This window comes from Xenopus laevis, chromosome 1S (assembly GCF_017654675.1).
Source record: "Xenopus laevis strain J_2021 chromosome 1S, Xenopus_laevis_v10.1, whole genome shotgun sequence".
In the NCBI taxonomy this organism is placed as follows: Eukaryota; Metazoa; Chordata; class Amphibia; order Anura; family Pipidae; genus Xenopus; species Xenopus laevis.
Window position 1 is genome coordinate 65347499 of NC_054372.1, and position 19751 is coordinate 65367249.

Here is a 19751-nt window from a genome sequence, read left to right on the forward strand (position 1 = left end):
TTACAGGGAAAGGCAATTATGTTTGGCTTAAAAATTGCTCCCTTAAATATATAATAATATTTGTACTTCCTATTAACATCACAGATACTTTCTCAAGGTGAATGCAATGGTTCCCTTTTAGTAAAAATTATGTTAAAAAAGTAGCTTCCTTGCCATTTCTGTATTCTAATTAACAAAGTGCTTCCATTTCATTATGAATTTTACTTCTCTGGATGACAGATTTGGTTAAGGGGATGGCAAACTGTCCTCTATAGCTGCGATGAAGAACTGCAGAATATATCAGTGACATATAAATAAAGGATAATAATATAATATAATACATAAAAGACACGATTATCCTATGAATTATATGATTAGAAACGGTGTTTATCAGCGATAATCTGTGTTTAGTGATGTAATTTCTGTCACATGATTCAATAAATCGTGCATATTATAATAAATCAAGTACCCCTGTTGTAAAATATGAGGATATTAGAAGTAAATGGCATTCCATGACCTGCATAAAATAACGTGGCTTTCAAATGTAGAATAGCAGGATTAAAAATGTTGCTCAACAAGTTCTTGACAAGAGGGGCCAAATAGGCTGCTAGTGTGCATGTTTCGCTAAGGAAACATGACCAATAATAGGATGGGGAGACAAATTTTGTGCAAAAAAAAAAGTTATGCGGTGTAGTCAGTGGCATAAGTGTCCTGATTATTTCACCGCACGCCTACCTTCTATAAAAAGCTTTCTTTGGGGTACAAGTCTGTGGCATGATATATATATATTATACTGGCTGGAAACATTTTCTTGGGAGAACGGCAACTTTTTTTACTTCCAATAAGGATTAATAATATCTAAGTTTGGATCAAGTACAAGGCACTTTTTATTATTATAGAGAAAAAGGAAATACTTTTTAAAAATTTGGATTATATGGAGTCTATGGGAGACAGCCTTCTGTAATTCTGAGCTTTATGGATAAGGGTTTCCGGATAACGGATCCCATACATGTACTAATTTTTCTCTGAACTTCACAAAGGAAAATAATCTACACCCTATTTTTTTTTTAGAGATCCCTTAAACATAAAACAAAAAAAAATAATTTAAGATGTGCCAATGTGCCTGAACACAGGTAATTTTGTTTTTGTGATTTATTTCTGAAATTATTCTTGTTCTGACTGATTTAAATATCCCTAAAGCAACAAAATAGGGAAAGGAAAGGGAAATATTTTCCCTTCAGATATCTGGCCAGACTCATTCATCATTTGAAATGAATGCAGCTATTAATGTACCTCAAAGTGAGCAGATCAAGTTCACAATTACTGAAAGAAAGAGAAAACCATGGTTGGCTAGGTATACATGAGGAAAAAAATGTCATACATAAACCCGTTTGTTTAGTTTCCACTTCCCTCACTACTTACCGAGAGGTACAGTATAAGGGCTCATACATACATAAACCTAAAGTACGATTATATCATTCACTCACAAGGCCGGGTAATTGGTCTAGTACTGCCTGGCTGCAGTCAGAATGAGCAGTTGCTTGTGCAGCAGCAAAGTACTGAATTATCACTACCAACCCAATCATAGTGGCAGCTTAAAGGGATCCGGTCATCGGAAGACATGTTTTTTTCAAAACTCACCAGTTAATAGTGCTACTCCAGCAGAATTCTGCACTGAAATCCATTTCTCAAAAGAGCAAACAAATTTTTTTTTATTCAATTTTGAAATCTGACACGGGGCTAGACATTTTGTCAATTTCCCATCTGCCCCTGGTCATGTGACTTGTGCCTGCACTTTAGGAGAGAAATGCTTTCTGGCAGGCTGCTGTTTTTCCTTCTCAATGTAACTGAATGTGTCTCAGTGGGACATGGGTTTTTACTATTGAGTGTTGTTCTTAGATATACCAGGCAGCTGTTATCTTGTGTTAGGGAGCTGTTATCTGGTTACCTTCTCATTGTTCTTTTGTTTGGCTGCTGGGGGGAAAAGGGGGGTGACATCACTCCAACTTGCAGTACAGCAGTAAAGAGTGATTGAAGTTTATCAGAGCACAAGTCACATGACTTGGGGCAGCTGGGAAATTGACAAAATGTCTAGCCCCATGTCAGATTTCAAAATTGAATATAAAAAAAATCTGTTTGCTCTTTTGAGAAATGGATTTCAGTGCTGGATTCTGCTGGAGCAGCACTATTAACCGATTCATTTGGAAAAAATACCTGTTACTGTGCTGCCATTGTATCACAATCATATTTCGCCTGCATGGTATTACATTACAATGGCTTGATTCTCCTACTGTAAAAGGTCATCACGTAATATCATTCCAAAGCAACCAGATCATAAGATACATCTGTAACCTAATAGTCTCAGGCAGTATACCACTATGAAAAGTATTTTTAATCAGGCTCTTTTAAAGTGACAGTAATGTTAAATAGGCCATCAGACAAGCCTTTCCTTATGCAGTTAATAAATAACAGTTACTTTTGTCAAATAACTATTATTATTAGTGCTGATATAGTCAGCTGCACTTTACAGAGATTATAAATCAGTCCCTTCCCCAGTGAAGCCTAGAATCTAAGTCCACATGAACATTTACTAGGATCAATTTTATTAGGAGTATAAGCTGCCTGTATGTTATGGAGTGTCTTCTCGTTTCTTGCCTACATTTAAGCCACTGTTAGGGTACACCATTCAATTCACTACTTTTTACTGTGTTTTTTACCATGAATTATATTTGCAGAGCAAGCAACCTGTATAATAGAATATGTGATCCATTAAGAGGGAATTAAACAAATATTGAGTCAAAGACCAGCTATTTTGTCAGGACGAGCCAGATATGTCTTATTCGCAAGGTGTACTGCTTGTGAGATGAGCAGGGGCACAGCCTAGTAAAGTCATAGGGATGACCAAAAACATCCTGATTTGTAAACAGGAATGTTGGAAGGTGTTGCCATCCATTTCAGTTTTAAAGGAACAGTAAGAAAAAATATAATGCACTGTTGCCTCCACTGGTACAATTGGTGTGTTTGCTTCATTAACACTATTTTAGTATATATGCTGTGTGTGTAGCCATGGGGGAGCCATTCATGCACAGGATACACAGTAGATGGCATATAATCTCTGTAGCATCCAGTGGGATTCTTCAGAATTTATCCGTTACCTGCTGTGCGTCCTGTGCCTCTTCTTTTTCAGCTTTGAATGGCTGCACCCATGGCTGCACAGCAGCTTGTTTATATAAACTATTGTAGAGTTTAGGAAGCAAGCACACCAGTTTTACCAGTGCAGCACAACAGTTCATTATATTTTCATTACTATAAGGGCTCTTACAGACGAGTGTTTTTACCCCTGCGTTCCGTTTTTCTGCGTTCAGCCGCAGGGGAGCGCAGGAATAGAAGCATTACATTTTTTCCAATGGGGCTGTGCTCACACAGGCGCGTGTAGGCGCCGAACGCAGGTTGTGAAGCAACATGCTGCATTTTTCCTGTGTTCGGCGCCTACACGCGCCTGTGTGAGTACAGCCCCATTGGAAAAAATGTAATGCGTCTATCCCTGCGCTCCCCTGCGGCTGAACGCAGAAAAACGGAACGCAGGGGAGCGCAGGTAAAAACGGTCGTCTGTAAGAGCCCTAAATGACTTTAATTTTTTGGTGTTACTGTTTCTTTAACAGTGTTTTACATTATCAGTTACAAAGTAGTCCCCAAATGTATAAATGTTGGTGGTCAAAACACACTTCTCTGCCTACCACAGCTTGTGATAGCACTTAAAGGGACTGTATACATCTAAAAAAAAAACCCTTTCCCAACAATGAGCACATATATTACACAATATTACTTGTGTTAAAATTACATTAAAAAGCAGTACCTGTAATATTAAAGTTGGCTATGTTCACTGTATGTCACTTTAGTGAAATAGTATTTAGCTTCAACAGACTTCATATTCTTGTTTTGTGTCAGAAATAACAAACCATAGATATTTCTTATTCTATGTTCTTAATCAGCACAAGCCCCGTTCATTCAGATAATACTGAGAAGGGGTGTACATTTTCTCTTTACTGTAAAGCCCTGTATTGAACACACAGGAAAGTAGACATATGAACCTTGCATAAAAACACTGGCATCTCATTTGGCATTTTTCCACTAAGGTCCACCTGTCACCACTCCATTAATGTCCCAGTACAGCACTTTTCATTCATAATCTGGCACGATGACAGGCATTTTGTTCACTTGGAGTTTTTCATTGGATCGCAGCAGCAGACAAAATACCCTGTGTGCAACAGACCTAAGGTTTGCTGGACATCAGGTGTATAAATCACCAGGGTTTTTCAGATAGCAGAAGCACCCAAATCCTGCTAAGAAGCTAGATATTAGTTTAAATGAAACTGTGTGTCACCAGTCACCTCTCAAATGCAGATTTCCTGGCAAAAATTCACGTGTTAGCGCATGTTAGGCACGTCTCATTAAAACTATTGACATCTAAAAAGGAAATATGGATAATAAATACATATTTTGAAGCACAGGTCACAGCAACAGTATTCAACTTAAGCCTCAAATTGCTAATAAAGGAACCAATGTGTTATTCTGGGCAGATAGAAGTCAAATTCACATTGTTCCCCTACATCATTAACTAACTGTCTACACAGATAGCTTAAAATAAACCTACAAAGGGCAATAGTGCCAAATGCTAAATAACATCTCCTAATTAATCAAGAACTTTGTGATCTAAAGAGTTATTTTAAACAATGGTTCAAAAACAGTAGACCTCTTACCGATAATTCATAGCAGATAGCTTTAATCTGATATATCTTTGTTTTTCTTTAATTATATAATGCACCAATTTACAGAGATTGTTTATCATTCATGTTAAGTCCCTGCCCCAGTAAGGCCAGTGCCAGATGGGACAGAAATCAGCCTGCTGAAATCCGCAGGCTGATTTCAGTCCCTCCTTGTATCAGCTCTGGTGCAAACACACTTGGTGGATTTCCACAAAGAAACTCAATATTTTCCATTTTGCGCCAAAATCCACGAGTGTGTTTGCGCCAGAGCCAAAAGACGCCAAAGGAGAAGAGGATACTGCAAGCATGAGGGGCTGAAATCACCTGTGGATTTCAGAAGGCTGATATCAGCCTTGTCTGGCCATGGCCTAAAGCTTATGATCTAAGGTCTCTATTACATTCACACAATAAACTAGGATTAACTCCAAATCCATCAGGAGCCAATTAATCCATCTGAATGTTTTTGATGTGTGGGAAGAAACCTAAACCACCCATAAAAGACAGCAGGAGAACATGCAAACTCCTTACCTCTCTTTGCAGATTCAGTGTAGCGGAGCTCACGGGCACCATCTTCCAGCTCTTCTGTAATCTTCCTGTCTTCTTTATGCACTTCAGCAATTTCCGTCAGTTTCGGCGCATGCGCAGTTGTCAAAAACCCTAAGGCTGCTCCAACTGCACATGCACCGATACGGCACTTACTTCCCGAAGAAGACAGAAGAGAAAAAAAAGTCGCCCGTGAGCTCAGCTGCGCTGAACTTGCAAAGAGTGTTAAGTAAAGAGTTAGGGGCGTTTACCGAAGGTAACAGCTAGGCTGGGGGGGAGCAGGGAGGGGGGTCTATGTAAAGTAGGGAGGTAGGTGTTTTTATAATTAAGAGTTTTGTTCTCCTTTAATAATTAAAGAGAAAGAGGTGTATTTCCCTATTGTAAAAAACAATCACAAAACTTTAGTGAATGTTATAGTTCTTCCTTCTTGTTTGTATTAAGTGTTTACCATTTTTTGTGAGTTCGTAAAATTTTACTTGTGGCTGAAAACATCCTGCTGTGAACTGCTGACAGATTTTACCTCCTTTAACTAAATGATTTTAGTATTCATCAATGATTCGCTTGCTGCTATTGTTAAACATACAAACAACATGGTAATACTGCTTGAGGCTGGGAAAAGGTATGGTTGAGAAGCATACATAGAAACTCACTATCCAAAACTATTATCACTGAAAGAGAATTTTTTAATTGTTTAATATAATTGTGATGGTCCTCCTTTAAACTGCTGCTAGACTGCACTAGATTCTGGGCAGTTTGTACCATGTTATTTTTTTAGCTTATATAGGTGCATAGTTTGTGCACTTTTATCAAGAGAAATCATTTAATGATTGTCTGTTAAAGGACAAGGAAAGTCTGAAAACAATAATGTATGCAGAGAAGGGCTTATCTCAATACAGTAATAGTGCAGTCAGTATGCTGACATTCTAAGCTATTCATATAATCCGAATCCAAAGTTTTCACAAAAGCGTATAGTATATGAAGAACTCAACCCACAATTCATTGCTCTCCCATCAAGACCAAGACTGTAGGGCATGCGTCCTACATAGTTTTCGCATTTGGAGCATGCGCAGATGATGTGGCTCGTGACTGAGATTTCTCCTTCATGAGCCGTCTCGCACTCATGAATCAGCACAGCTATGCCTTCCTTCAGAAATATCGCTAATGGTGATGTAAGCACTTTAAACATGGTGGATGTGCTAGGCACCCGAAGGGGAAAACTAAATAACTAATTTATAACTTTTAAAAACTTTATTTTGAAAAATCAACTTAGCGATCTGGGAGAGCATTTGGCTAATAATTTATTAAAGATGAAAGTAAAAAAAGGTTTTCCTTGTCCTTTAAAGTAAATACGGTTTTGTTTTCTTGTTAACTACTATGGCAAATACGGACAAGCACACTCACACAGACTGACCATGCCCACACAGAGGGGGTTAACCAACTTCCTAAGAGGCATACTAAAAATAATTTGACCTACTAGTAGACAAACAGCCTCTGGGAAAGAGCCAGATATGCAAAAACTGTGTTTAAGCTTGTTTTTTCTTTATGAGTATCATGTTAAAATATTCAGATAACTGAAGAAGAGTGCATGGAATAACATTTGTGAATTGAAAAAAAAAAATATTTGCATACATCAGAACAAAAATGTGCCCCATTGCAATATAATTTTTCATTATATAACTACACTGTCAATTTTGAAGGTTGCACCTTTAGGGATAAATATGACTTCAGTTAGATGCATGTTGGAGCTTTAGTTGAGTTGAGTGGTAGGAACTTCAGAAATTTTAGGGAATGCCAGAGTGCACCCATGTAATGTCACAGACAGAGGTTTCCCCACTGGCATATTTGTTAAACTGTTGATTCTGCCCCCCTACCGCCATGTGTATATGTACAGTGACAGTAATGCCATCCATGTGAGACTGCATTTAAGGGAGAATTTCTGTCAAAAATTAAAATGAGTATGTGGGTGATGTCACCCATATTAAGCAGGAGGAGAATAAGCCATACCACTTTTCAAATTAAGATTAATTACAAAAAATTAACATTAATCTCCCAACAAAAATTGAAAATTTTATTTATCATCAATCACCTATGCCATCTTTAGTACAGTACACTTGTTATGCTTTGTAAAAAAACAGTAGGATAATACACAACACATCACCAGGCTTCACGATGTAAAAAAATAAATAAATTAATAAAAAACCAGTAGAAAAAACAGCGCAAAATTGTATGCATTTTTGCTTCGAGTGACTTCTGCTAGAAGCAATGTAAAATAACTGCAGCAAATCTGGCATTTGCATGGAGCAAAATTACACACACCTTGATAAATTCACTATTTATTTTACATAGAATTGTACACCTATTTTTTTCTGCAAATTTAGTTTTACAAAGTATAATAAATATGCCCCTATGAATATTCAATTTCTAGATGAGGTTACCAAATCTGAGGTGCTGAAACAAGAAAAACACGAAAAACTAGTAAGCTAAATACAGCCGGGACATATTGCTCATATACATATGGATGACAACATTTTTCCTTGAAGAGAAAATACTTGTATTTCTTACTGTAAATCTTGTGCTGGAAAACCATGCTACAGAGTATTTTGGCCTTCAACTGCAGCGGTACTGCTGAAGCATTAGTTCAACAAGCTCCAAGAAAAATAAGACCAAAGTCATTCTTAAAAGTATACCAGTCCCAATTTATTTATTTTTCCCTTTGTCTAAGAAATAAAAATATCACTGGATGAATGGTTAATGGCATTTATGTTCTATAGCCTCTATTTAACTGGCTTTGTTTGCACATAAGTTGCCTAAGGCACTTTTTATTGTTCCTTTGCCCCATCATTCTTCTCATTCTGGTGTAGTATGTATATTTAGATGTGCAATGAGCCCTGGGAGGCAGAGAACAACAAAAGCTGCCATAGGAAATACAGACACAACCCTTATTCTTGACAGCAAGACAACTACTATATATCTAATACATATTAGTTTGCGCTTGCTGAACCCAACACTTTGAGACGAGAACTAAAGCCTAATTTGGCTAAAGAAATTGTATTTTATATACTAAATTTATAGTCCCACAGATTCAGCAGATTAATGATAACTGGTGTTGAGCAAAAAAATAGGCAAATAAGCAATGAATTGTGGCATACTTTAAAAATATTCTGCTGTGATGTGTAACAATGTCTGGTCAGTCTACTTAAAATTTTTATTCCCAGTTGTGTCACCACAGACAGCTGGAAGTTGGCCAACTCTTCCTTGCCTTGTTCCATTTTAATTTGACAAATTCTGGAACTTCAGGTCTTTCTGCAGAATCTGTGCATATGGCTGCCACCTAGCTGGTATTTCAATGACTAAGATGGGTTATTCCAGCGAGCACAACGGAGTGATCCTCTTCCGGGTTATTCTTTCAGCTCGTGCCTGCGCATGCGCAGTAGATCAAAAAGCAGAACTTTAACAAAAAAGTCGGCTATTTCATTCTACTGTGCATGTGTCTGCTCCGGGAAATTAGAAGAGCAAAGATGCAAGAAGAGGATCGCTCCGTGGTGCTCGCTACAAGAACACTGATAGGAACACCGGCCTGGAGTGTCAGGTAGTCAGGTAAGTAAATACAAACGCGTTACTCCGTCTCTGTAAGTCTCAACTTCCTGCCCCACCACATTTGAGATATAACCATTTGTGATGCTACAAAACATCATTCAAACAGGTTTTAGAATCAAGTATGTCAGCTTGAACAGATAACGCAACACAAATAAAGGCTAAGTAAATATACATCAACACTTTCACAGTACAAGGCTTCCATCATAAACAAATATCTATTTATTTGGATTTGTGTTTTACCCTATAACTTTTGTACCGTTGCAACCTTCAGGACACTAGAAAACCACTTACTTTCTTATCCACTATCAAGCAGATTTGTATATAATATATGGAAACCTCAGATTCAAAAAAATATTTTCCTAAATTAAAAAAACTAATGACTACTTCCTTTAATTGTAACTTTCACTTTTAAGCTACCAGGAAGTATGTACAGTATGCAAAGTATGAGCACAGTGACATCTACAGGCCATTTGTATAAACAACACATATACGCAAATTACTGCAATATCGCTTTTAAATTATTAGATTACAATTAACTCCAGATGCTGTAACAGGGTCTGTACTCTCACAAAATAGGTTACACGTAAAACGAATAACAAAAATCACATTAAAACATTTTAATAGAAACAAAACAACGCCAAATGAAAGCTGTGTAAACATTTATGCTATAACTTCTTTTGAAAAACCTGTGGTATCACGATGTAATTTTTTTTTGCAGAACAATAATTTGATAAAACAATCTGATTATTTATTAATTTATTCAAGGAGACGTCTATCCCAAAACAGCTTTTTTTCATAACTAAGGAAAGCGTGATTCTAAGCAACTTTACAATATACATTTTGTTAAATATCCATGCTTGGTTTTATAGCTATTTGTAAATGTAATTTTAACTGAAGCATTTAGTTCTCTGTTTTTGACTCTTGAAAGAGAGGTGAGGTTTCCTCTTGGATTCTTAACAAGCTGGTAGCTGCTGAATTGTTTCAATAACAATAATACAGCATAAATCAGATAAATAATGTTTTCAGTGGCAAGTGAACATTTTTAATGAATGTATAAGATGTTAATGAACGATAAGGTTCTTGCATAATGTTTTTTTCATTATGCAGAAAGCAGCTGTCGGGTGGACAGTCCCTTTAAAAGAGCGGAGAGCTACTTACTTTTGTAGGGTCAAATTTAGCGATCCAGTGCAAGCCTTAATTTTGTTTTGCGCCTCTAAGTGAGTCATCCCATCTGTGCTTATACCGTCTATTGAAAGAACCACGTCACCAATGCCAATGTGTGCTTGAGAAGCTTTTCCTCCATCGCTTAGCTGTCATATACAATTAAAAGTAAAACTAGTTAGTCCAACAAAAGTCTATGCTCAATGGATCAAAACAGAAAGTCATGAAGCATGATATATTGTATGGAGTAACTCGTTAACCCATTTGCCCACACAGAAACATCAATTGTTGTCCTCCACAGTAATGAATTTTTTTAGTACCACAAGTAGTGTGTTTAATAAATTATTCCTTGAATATTAACAATGTACATTAAGAGGTTTTGCCCATCCACTTGCAGATTTCTGTAGTACAGAGTGTATACTCTCGCCTCAGCACGGGTTTGTGGTTCCTGAAAAGAAATGCAGCATACATAACATTTATATTACATTTATTACAATGCCAACATTCTACACTTTACCTCAAGCTGTGTTTATTACCTTGTTCTTTTTTTTGTCCTAGTGAATGACATTATGAGCAGCAGTCAACATGGCTTTATGAAGGATAGGTCATGTCAGACAAAATTGATGAGGTAAGTAAGATGCTCGACGGCGAGGGAGCAGTAGATCTATTTGGATTTGATGCTGTGCCCCACAATTGACTGCTTTCTAGACTAAGGTATATTGGCCTTAATGAAGTCGTTTGCACGTGGATAGAAAACTGGCTACAGGATCAGGTACAGAGGGTAGTTGTTAATGGTACACTCCTTTACTTTGAGTACGGTTCTTAGTGGGGTTCCTCAGAGCTTGGCATTGGGTGCACTTTTATTTAACTTTTTCATTAATGACTTAGAGGATGTTTTATAAGTAATGTATCAGTGTTTGCAGATGACACAAAACTATGCAGCCCAATTAATTCCATCAGGGTTCAGCATCCTATCTGGGTAGTTTAGTGGCAAATGAGATTCAATGTTGATAAATGTCATGCACCTGGGATGTAAAAATATCCAAGCCACTTATACCCTTAATGGGGCTGCCCTCGGCAAATCCATAATGGAAAAGACATTGGTATCCTTGAAGATAATAAACTTGTTTGTAGCAAGCAATGCCAGTCAGCAGCATCAAATAAGGTCTTAAGCTGTATTAAAAGGGGCATACATTCAAGGGAGGAGGGGGATATTCTTCCACTGAACAGGTCACTGGTAAGGCCCCATCTAAAATATGTGTACAGTTTTGGCCTCCAGTGCTCAAACAGGACATAATTGAATTAGAAAAGGTACAGAGAAAAGCAATTAAGCTGGTTAATGGTACAGAAAACCCTAACTATGAGCCAGGTTGGGTTTGTTCACATTGGAGAAGAGGCAATAAAGGAGTGAAATTATAACTATGTTTAAATATATAAGGGGATCATATAACAATCTCTCGAATGCTTTATTTACCAATAACCAGTTTACCAGGCTGATACATTAGATAGCTTTAAGCAGAGGCTGGATGGCTTTTTAGCAAGGGAAGAGGAAATACAGGGTTATGGAAGATAGCTCATAGTACAAGTTGATCCAGTGTCCAATTGCCATCTTGGAGTCACGAAGGAATTTTTCAGTCTAGGCCAGTGATCCTCACCCAGTGGCTTGCGATCAACATGTTGCCCTCTAATGTTGCTCCCAGTGGACCCAAAGAAGGTACTCATTTTTGTATTTGTGACTAGGACTGCCAAATAAATCCACCTGTAGTTTGCCAGTCCACAAAGGAACTACCAGGCAACCAAATGCAGCCCTTATTGGGCACCCCTGGAACTTTTTTCATGCTTGTGATGCTCCCAGACTTTTTATTATATTTAAATGTGGCTCACAGATATAACAAAAAAAAGAAAAAAAGGATGGGGATGCCTGGTCTAGACTATTAGACATCAATCTTATTCATGCACCTCCGATGACTTTAGAACCTTGAGATTTTACAGACTTTTGCCTGCTGATTGCATACAGTGCATTAGAATTTTGACAACGCAACCATTAAAACAACAGGGGCCTTAAAAACAAGTCATCTGTGCAAAATAACATATTACAAAAGCTTTAGTACACCAATTTAACTGCAAAACAGCAATATTAAGGGCAGAGACAAAGTTCAACCTTCACTGAATTTAGCAGTGTGAATGTTTGAAATGTGTTCACTTGTTTTCTTATGTTTTTTTATAATTTTGATTGCACCTCACACTGAGCTTTAAAGTGTAGAAACTGTATTGCAAATTAGTATAATGACCTTCCATCACATGATATTATATGGTAATTCCATCTGCCAGACACACAATTACACATCCAAGTGCAGCCATATCATATTTTAAAGGACCTCATGCTGACCTGTTTTGCATTGTAGTGGGTCAAGTTTGGGTTGCATCTGTACCATGAAAAGTTAAATTTCCATTTTAAAAAATAGAAATTCAGCTCAAATTTACCAAGGGTATAGGGTTGCCACCCATCAAGTTTTGAAACAGACTACCAACCCTGGTTTTTCACGGGGTTGTCTGGTTGAAAACTGGCCCTGCCCCAATTTAAAGAAAAACTATACACCCAAATGAATACTTAAGCAACTGTTTATATCATATCATATTAATTGGCATATTAAAGAATCTTACCAAACAGGAATATATATTTAAGTAAATATTGCCATTTCTTGCCTTGAACCACCATTTCGTGATGGTCTGCGTGCTGCCTCCGAGATCACCTGACAAGAAATACTACCACTCTAACTGTAACAGGAAGAAGTGTTGAAGCAAAAGACATAACTCGGTCTGTTAATTGGCTCATGTGACCTAAGAAGTATAGTTTGTTAGGTATGTTTGTGTGCACAGTGAATTGTACAATCCCAGGGGGCGGCCCTTGTTTTTTAAAATGGTAATTTTCTATTTATGATTACCCAATGGCACATACTACCAGAAAAGTATATTATTATGAAAATGGTTTGTTTACATGAAGCAGGGTTTTACATATGAGCTGTTTTATACAATATCTTTTTATAGAGACCTACATTGTTTGGGGTAGAATCCGGTACGGGTCCATTTTTTGGAACCCATTTCAGACCCGCAACCCGCATTCTTACCCGCTACCTGACCCACAAGTACTTTATCCACAACCCAGACCCCCGACTCACTGATCATCACGTATCAGGAAGTGCTGTAATTGTAAACTGGAAGTGACATCATCAGAAGAAGGCTTGATCAGGAAAAAAAAGGAGTAAAACAGGAAGTGCTGTCATTGTAAACCGGAAGTGACATCATCAGAAGTAGATGTGATCAGAAAAAAGGAGTAAAAATCGCTATTGAGAAGACCCTCAAACCCGCAGAACTACCGACCCGCTTCTATACCCGCACTCGGAACTTCTACCCGCAACCCGCAGGGTACCGCAGATTTTTGCGGGTAACCCGCGGGCACCCGACCCGCTGCAGGACTTTAGTTTGGGGGGGTATAGTTTTCCTTTAATCGGCATGCCCCATTCCCCAGTTTTAGCTAAAAGCAAAGCTAGCAAACCTACAGAGGCATTTTTTTGCTGAGCCTGATAAACTGCTGCAAACTGCCACCTGAGGTAAGGTTCTCATCTTGCCTCATGGCAGTAGCTGCCCATAATACAACAGATCATCCAACAAGAAAAATGTGTTGGTAAACAACAAACAACAATGGTTAGGCCTATAGCATATAAGCATATTCCCTACCTGCAATTTTTCAACTGGAGGACAAGTACCCAATTGTGCCCGTAATTCACATCACTAGTGTTATCAGCCATATACAGTCAAATTTTCTGGCTGAAATTCACCTATCACAAACTAAATTACAGGCCAAATGACACACTGTGCACATGGCTATTTCATCAGAATGGGTGCTTACTAGCTCCTTTGCCACCATTTTAAATAGTGATATAAAACAATTATATGCAAAAGGAGGTAATGCAATAAAAGTTTGCACCATATCTAGTACCCCATACAAACTGGTCACCTATGTGAAAACAAAAAATCTGGTGCAAGTTTGGTAGCTTTTATTACATTGTCAAAAAAATACCCAGACAAAAAAGGGAAGGGCTGCTGATAAACACAACAATGTCAAAGCTTTTATAAACTGTATATAATTTTATCCAACTAATAGTATAGTTTAGTAAATTAAAGGATCAATCAATTTACCTCCAGTGTTGGATACACCTTTGCTTATGAGCACAGTATATAATTCTATAATGCCCCTTTACGCATCTGATGTTATAACAGCAATTTTGGAATCCCTTTGGGAGGCTACATGAAAAATAACTGGAGTTCCTTTGATGGGAAACCTAAGCAGACAACACATTTGTTTTCATACTGGAACAATATTGACAGCAGGAATGCAATCTTTAAAAATTTAGACAGCAGAGGGAAACATATTGACTATGAAACAGCTAAACAATGTGATCTGTCAGCATAACAGTTCAAAAAATGAAATCAAGTCAACACCTATAAGTAACGTATGAAAACTGGGAAAATATTGGTTGTTATCACTTAAAAATAAACATAATAAGGGGTGGACACCTAAAATAATTATTTATAATTATTGGATTAAAATGAACCCAATGGAAGATGTCCTTCCCATAATTTGGGGATTGCTGGATATATGTTTCCCGATAAGAGATCCAATACTTGCATGCATTTTTTTTCTGTTCTACATTAGAAACAGACAATCAGGAGCCTTCTGAATATGGTTGAGCTACAATTCTCAGCATCTCACTAACAGAGGAAAGCTAAGGGGATCCCTCGAAGATATAGTTCAGCAGCACGGGAGGGCCACCAGCTGTCTGTTTCTGCAGATTAAGATGGGTGTCCGAGGGAGTGCATTTCCCATTGAGCAGTCTACATATATCACTACAGCATCTTAAACTTTACAGAGAGTGGATTTTTATTAAACAGTATGTTTAAAGATATCTTATTACATTCTAAACAAAGCTACACTGTTCCGTATGGCTCATTTCACACTTCCTAACTAAAACACAGGTGGCACAAAGTAAAGTATTTAAATTTTACATATATAAACCCCTTTGCACGGAGATCATAAAACCCAAGGGCAAAGAAACAGAAATGCGAACACTAGCATATTTGTTCTAAATGGTGCGTGCAGCGCAGAAGTGTTTTTTTTTTATAAAAGTGTTCTAGTTAGCCAACTCCAACTCTTTCAGATTCTGCAGTAATATGGTATGAAACATGAAGCTCATTTACTCACTGCCTCTATTTTATTCTCTTTTATTATAAATATATTATTACATTTACATACATACAGAGAGAGAAGAAACAAAGAATTTAAAATACAGACATAATGAATAAAAGCCCAATAAATGTATGTCTACAGTACATACATTACCTAAATTAAGAGGAGGGTTGAGTTGAGAATCATGATTTCTACTGCTTTCTAATGTAATTTCCCCAAAGACTGTCTGCCTGAGTAGCCCAGCAGCATGCCACAGCAGGATATTCAAGTCTATGCCATATACTACCTCTAAACTCATTTTAAAGTGATGCTATCATTCCTAAATTTCTCACTTCTTAAAAAACAAAATTAAATTCCCAGAAAACTGATTCAGATTAGCACATTATGCAGTCTATTTAGAAATGCAAGTGAGGATATATTACTACAAAATGTCTAGCACTGGGATCCTCCCTACTACCCTTCCCCCTGCTTTCATTATTCTTACAAATCTCAGAATGATAAAAGTTATGATCTTGAATATGATTTTTATATTAAAAGAACCAAATTTATAGTACTTCTAAAGTTACATGGCACATCTACTTCTTCCACATGTGAAACATTTATCAATACAAAGCAAGGTAGAAGCCTCTCAGTCTCCACTTTTTGTGTGATCACCTACAGGGGGTAATAAGTGTAATCTCTTTAACAACATGCTATCTTAAAAAAAAATCACGGTTCTTTAACTGTGCAATTTTCTTTCTGGGTGAAGAAGCCACCACCAAATTAGGGGTGAAGTGGGCTGCAGATATGAGAACTGTTCAAAAGGTGCCTCAAATTGCCTACAATGTCTATAGGGTGTTCCTTCGGGGCAGATAAAAGTGCAAGCCCTCTTATGTTGTTAGAAACATCCACAAAGTTTGAATCCTTAGCCCCCAAACACAGCAACGAGACTGGTGCCTTGTGAAAATTCTCAGCAGTAAACTTGGTGTAGAGGAGAGAAATTCCCATGCAACTACATATGGAAATATAAACAGAGCTGGCTATCAGAGTGAGATTTTATGTATTCCTATATCATGCAATCAAAACCAATAGATAACATTTAACATTTATCGGATTTCTTGACCTGAAAAAAAAAAAACTTGAGATGGAATATGCTGCGACTTATACAGTACAATTATCATCCACGGATTGCAGTTCATATTCTTCCCCACAACTATGCTATAATACCAGTTCCCAAATTATACCTAATTAACACTCTTATCCTTTTCACCCAGATACATTTCTTCTTGACAGATGTCACGTTAACAATTGGAAGATTTGCGCTGTGTTTCCCAAAGAATCAAAGCTTTTCGGAAACTAAAAAAATCATAGGTTTCGAGTGCAAAATCCAAAAAAAATCATAGGATTTGGATTTGTTCACAATTTTATTGAGACTTTTTACGCACAAAAAAAAATTTTGAAAAAAAATATATTGATAAATAGGGGAGGGGAAGTCCATGTGGATTTGGTCTGAGTTGTTTTCAGAAAATAGTGAGAACTTTTTGATTTTGATAAAACCTCCAAAGCATAACTGCATGAAAAAAATCGCCATTCGCTAGAAAACAGCAAGAGTAGACAGGATACTCTCCATGAACTTTGGCCTCATCTATACAGAGCTGAGGAATGTAGTGACAGGGTTATACAGAGGATTTAGAAAGAAATTATGATGTTGCAAAATATACTAAATTATAACTTCTATACAGATATTTTAAACATAAATTGTTATACCTGTATAATTTAGCAGATGTTATGCACAAAAACACAAACAAGGCATGGTAACTCAACATTCCTCAACAGGTTTAAAGTAAATGACTTGACATAAGGAGCCTTTTTACCCACAAAACAAAATTTATATTGACTCTAGTCTAGGAATACATGCCCTACCTTAAAATGCCTCCTAATCAACATTTACAGTATATGGTCTTTGGAACAAGACAGTAAAACAGAGCATGCAGATTTTATTGCCTGCAAACAAGGATAAAATATATATTTTCATGATTAACTAGCATTGCACAAATATCGGTTGCTCATAGACTTACAGTATGAAAACATTTATATTAAATTGAAAATTAATCTGTTAAAAAAGAAGGAAATTATAAAACTAAGTGAGCTTTATCAGAAAGGTCTATATAAATACATCACTAAACCCTCGAAGTAATGCTGCTCTGAGTCCTTTGTCAAAAGAAACACAGCATTTCTTTCCTTCTATTGTGTACACATGGGCTTCTGTATCAGATGTCCTGTTTTCAGCTTAAACCGCCAGGGCTTGGGCATGCTCAGTTTGCTCCTCTCTCCCACTCCCCTCTCCCCCTCCCTCCCCCTATCAATCTAATATGGCAGATGCTATCCTAAACAAACAAGAGACTAGTGTCTAGTGCTACTTACTCAGGTATGGAAAAGCATTCTGCAGAATAAAAATGGTGTTCTAGCTTGCACTGTTGTGGCTAATGTATTGGCAATAAACTGCCTTGTTAGCTTTCCTTCTCCTTTAAAGGAGAACAATTCTTAAAGGAGACCTAAATTTCCCTCCAACATTAGGGCACCTGCACAGATCCCATAACAGTGTGACCTGACTGTGAAAAGTAGAGTTATTGACCGATATGTTTTGCGGTGTACCGCAGTTATCCCTGACCAGGAGTTATTGTTATTATATTATGCCCCTAGATTCCATAATTTTAGCATAATGTTTTACAAGGTCATTTTAGCTGTACCATGTGCGTGCTCTTCAATGAGCTTAAAGGCAACCAGTAGCTTAGGAGGGGACAAGACAGCAGATAGGCCAAGGTGGCATTGCTAAAGATATCTCAGAGGCTTCAGTGCAATTAGCAATGGCCTACATTTTGCAGTGGGGCTGGAAAGCAGGAATGAAAGGCTGGATCTTACAAAAACCTTAATGAAATGCAGGGGTGCTTTACGAGAAGATGCAGCCAGTAGATTTCACATGTAAATCTCCTCTCAAGACGTAGCTATCAAAAGTTGTAAACAGGACAATTACAAAACAGAGAGAGGATAGCATTAATTAATTTCAAATTTTGTTTGTTTGAAGCAAACTCAGTCAGGTCAGTGACACTTTTAATTTATGTACAGTATATGTAAAGTATAATTGAAGTGTAGTGTATTATAACGCATGATTAGGTGTTTAATGTAGATGACTTTTAGTTCATGCCCCTTTTGGGGTGCAACCTTTTTTTTGCACCTCATTTCACAGCATGGTTACACATATGACAATTTCTGTGTATTGTTCCAAGGATATCCTGTACAACAAATACTTTCTTACCTTTCTTGACCTTCAGTATGGGCTTACAGATGTATTTTGAAATCCAAAGAGGCATTCTGTCCCATATCTCACCCTAAGCCTCCAAAGAATGTGCTTCTTCCCCATTTCAGTTCTCCTTTTCTTAGAATGCAAAACATTTGCAGCTTTCAAGAGCCTCCTAACATACACATGCCCTGCTTTCCTGACTACTCTGAACGCAAACTACAGAGCCAGCCAACACAGTACCTATGGGCTTGGTACTGTATTTTGCAAGGGGGCACAGGAGCAGGGGAGGACTTCTGGCAGAGCATGGTAGGGTAAAATACTGCTACACAGGGTCTTAAACTTGTGAGGCTTTTGTCTCTCAACAAATTTGCAAATATGTTTAATTACACCACATGTGCACACTGAGCTGGCTGAGCTGGTTTCAGTTACTTTGACAGTCTTTCCCTGACTGTAAATTTTAATTTATTGTTGCCTCTGCTGCAAGTTGCTACTGGAAACATACAGACAGAGAAGGGTATAATTTAACATGTTTCTATTACTGATCAATGACATACTGGTGAAAGCCATCCAATGGTCATTACTTTTAGAAGGTAAATGTCAATAGGATCATTTGCTGCAGCTCAGTCATATAAAAACGTTACGTATTCCTAAATGTGATCTTTGGACTACCTTTCTAAATTCATATAGTGACATCCATTTTAGGGCCAGACATACCCCCAATCCTTGGAAAGAAATAAGTACTATTTCTAAACACAAACACACATTACAAAATGCTCATCACTTGGGGCCACCTGCCAGACCTGCAGTCACTGGGCCTATCGGCCCTATCATTACACACCTTCTTACTGGAGAAGCAACTTTATGTTTAGTGCCAAACCTAGCCACGTTGTCTCTCTGCTCCACACCTGATCACTGCAGTATTTTTCTGGACTACTCCAATTCCACTTAAGTAAAGCTCTGTATGCCTTCTTGTGTCTTGGTAAAGCTCCTCTGATTGACAGGTCAGGCAAACAGCAGGATGCACAATATTATTTTTGTAGGAAGGGGCCTTTCAGTAGGATAGAGGAGGGAGAGAAGCACCAGGAGGCAATTTACAAAGCAAGGGGTTTTAACTTAGACATTCTGGTCTGCTTGCCAGTAAAAGCATGTTCTTTTCCCTTACTGGCTGAATGCCTGC

The 19751-nt window shown here is 37.6% G+C and overlaps 1 protein-coding gene across 7 annotated transcripts in view; it reads right to left on the bottom strand.

The window, feature by feature from the left end:
• Positions 1–19751, bottom strand: part of pdlim5.S (PDZ and LIM domain 5 S homeolog) — a 120813-nt gene that overhangs the window by 60758 nt on the left and 40304 nt on the right. For all 7 annotated transcript variants that reach the window (XM_041575798.1, XM_041575793.1, XM_018237944.2 and 4 more), the window contains 1 exon segment: positions 10044–10195. In XM_041575798.1, the coding sequence (XP_041431732.1) occupies positions 10044–10195 (152 nt within the window).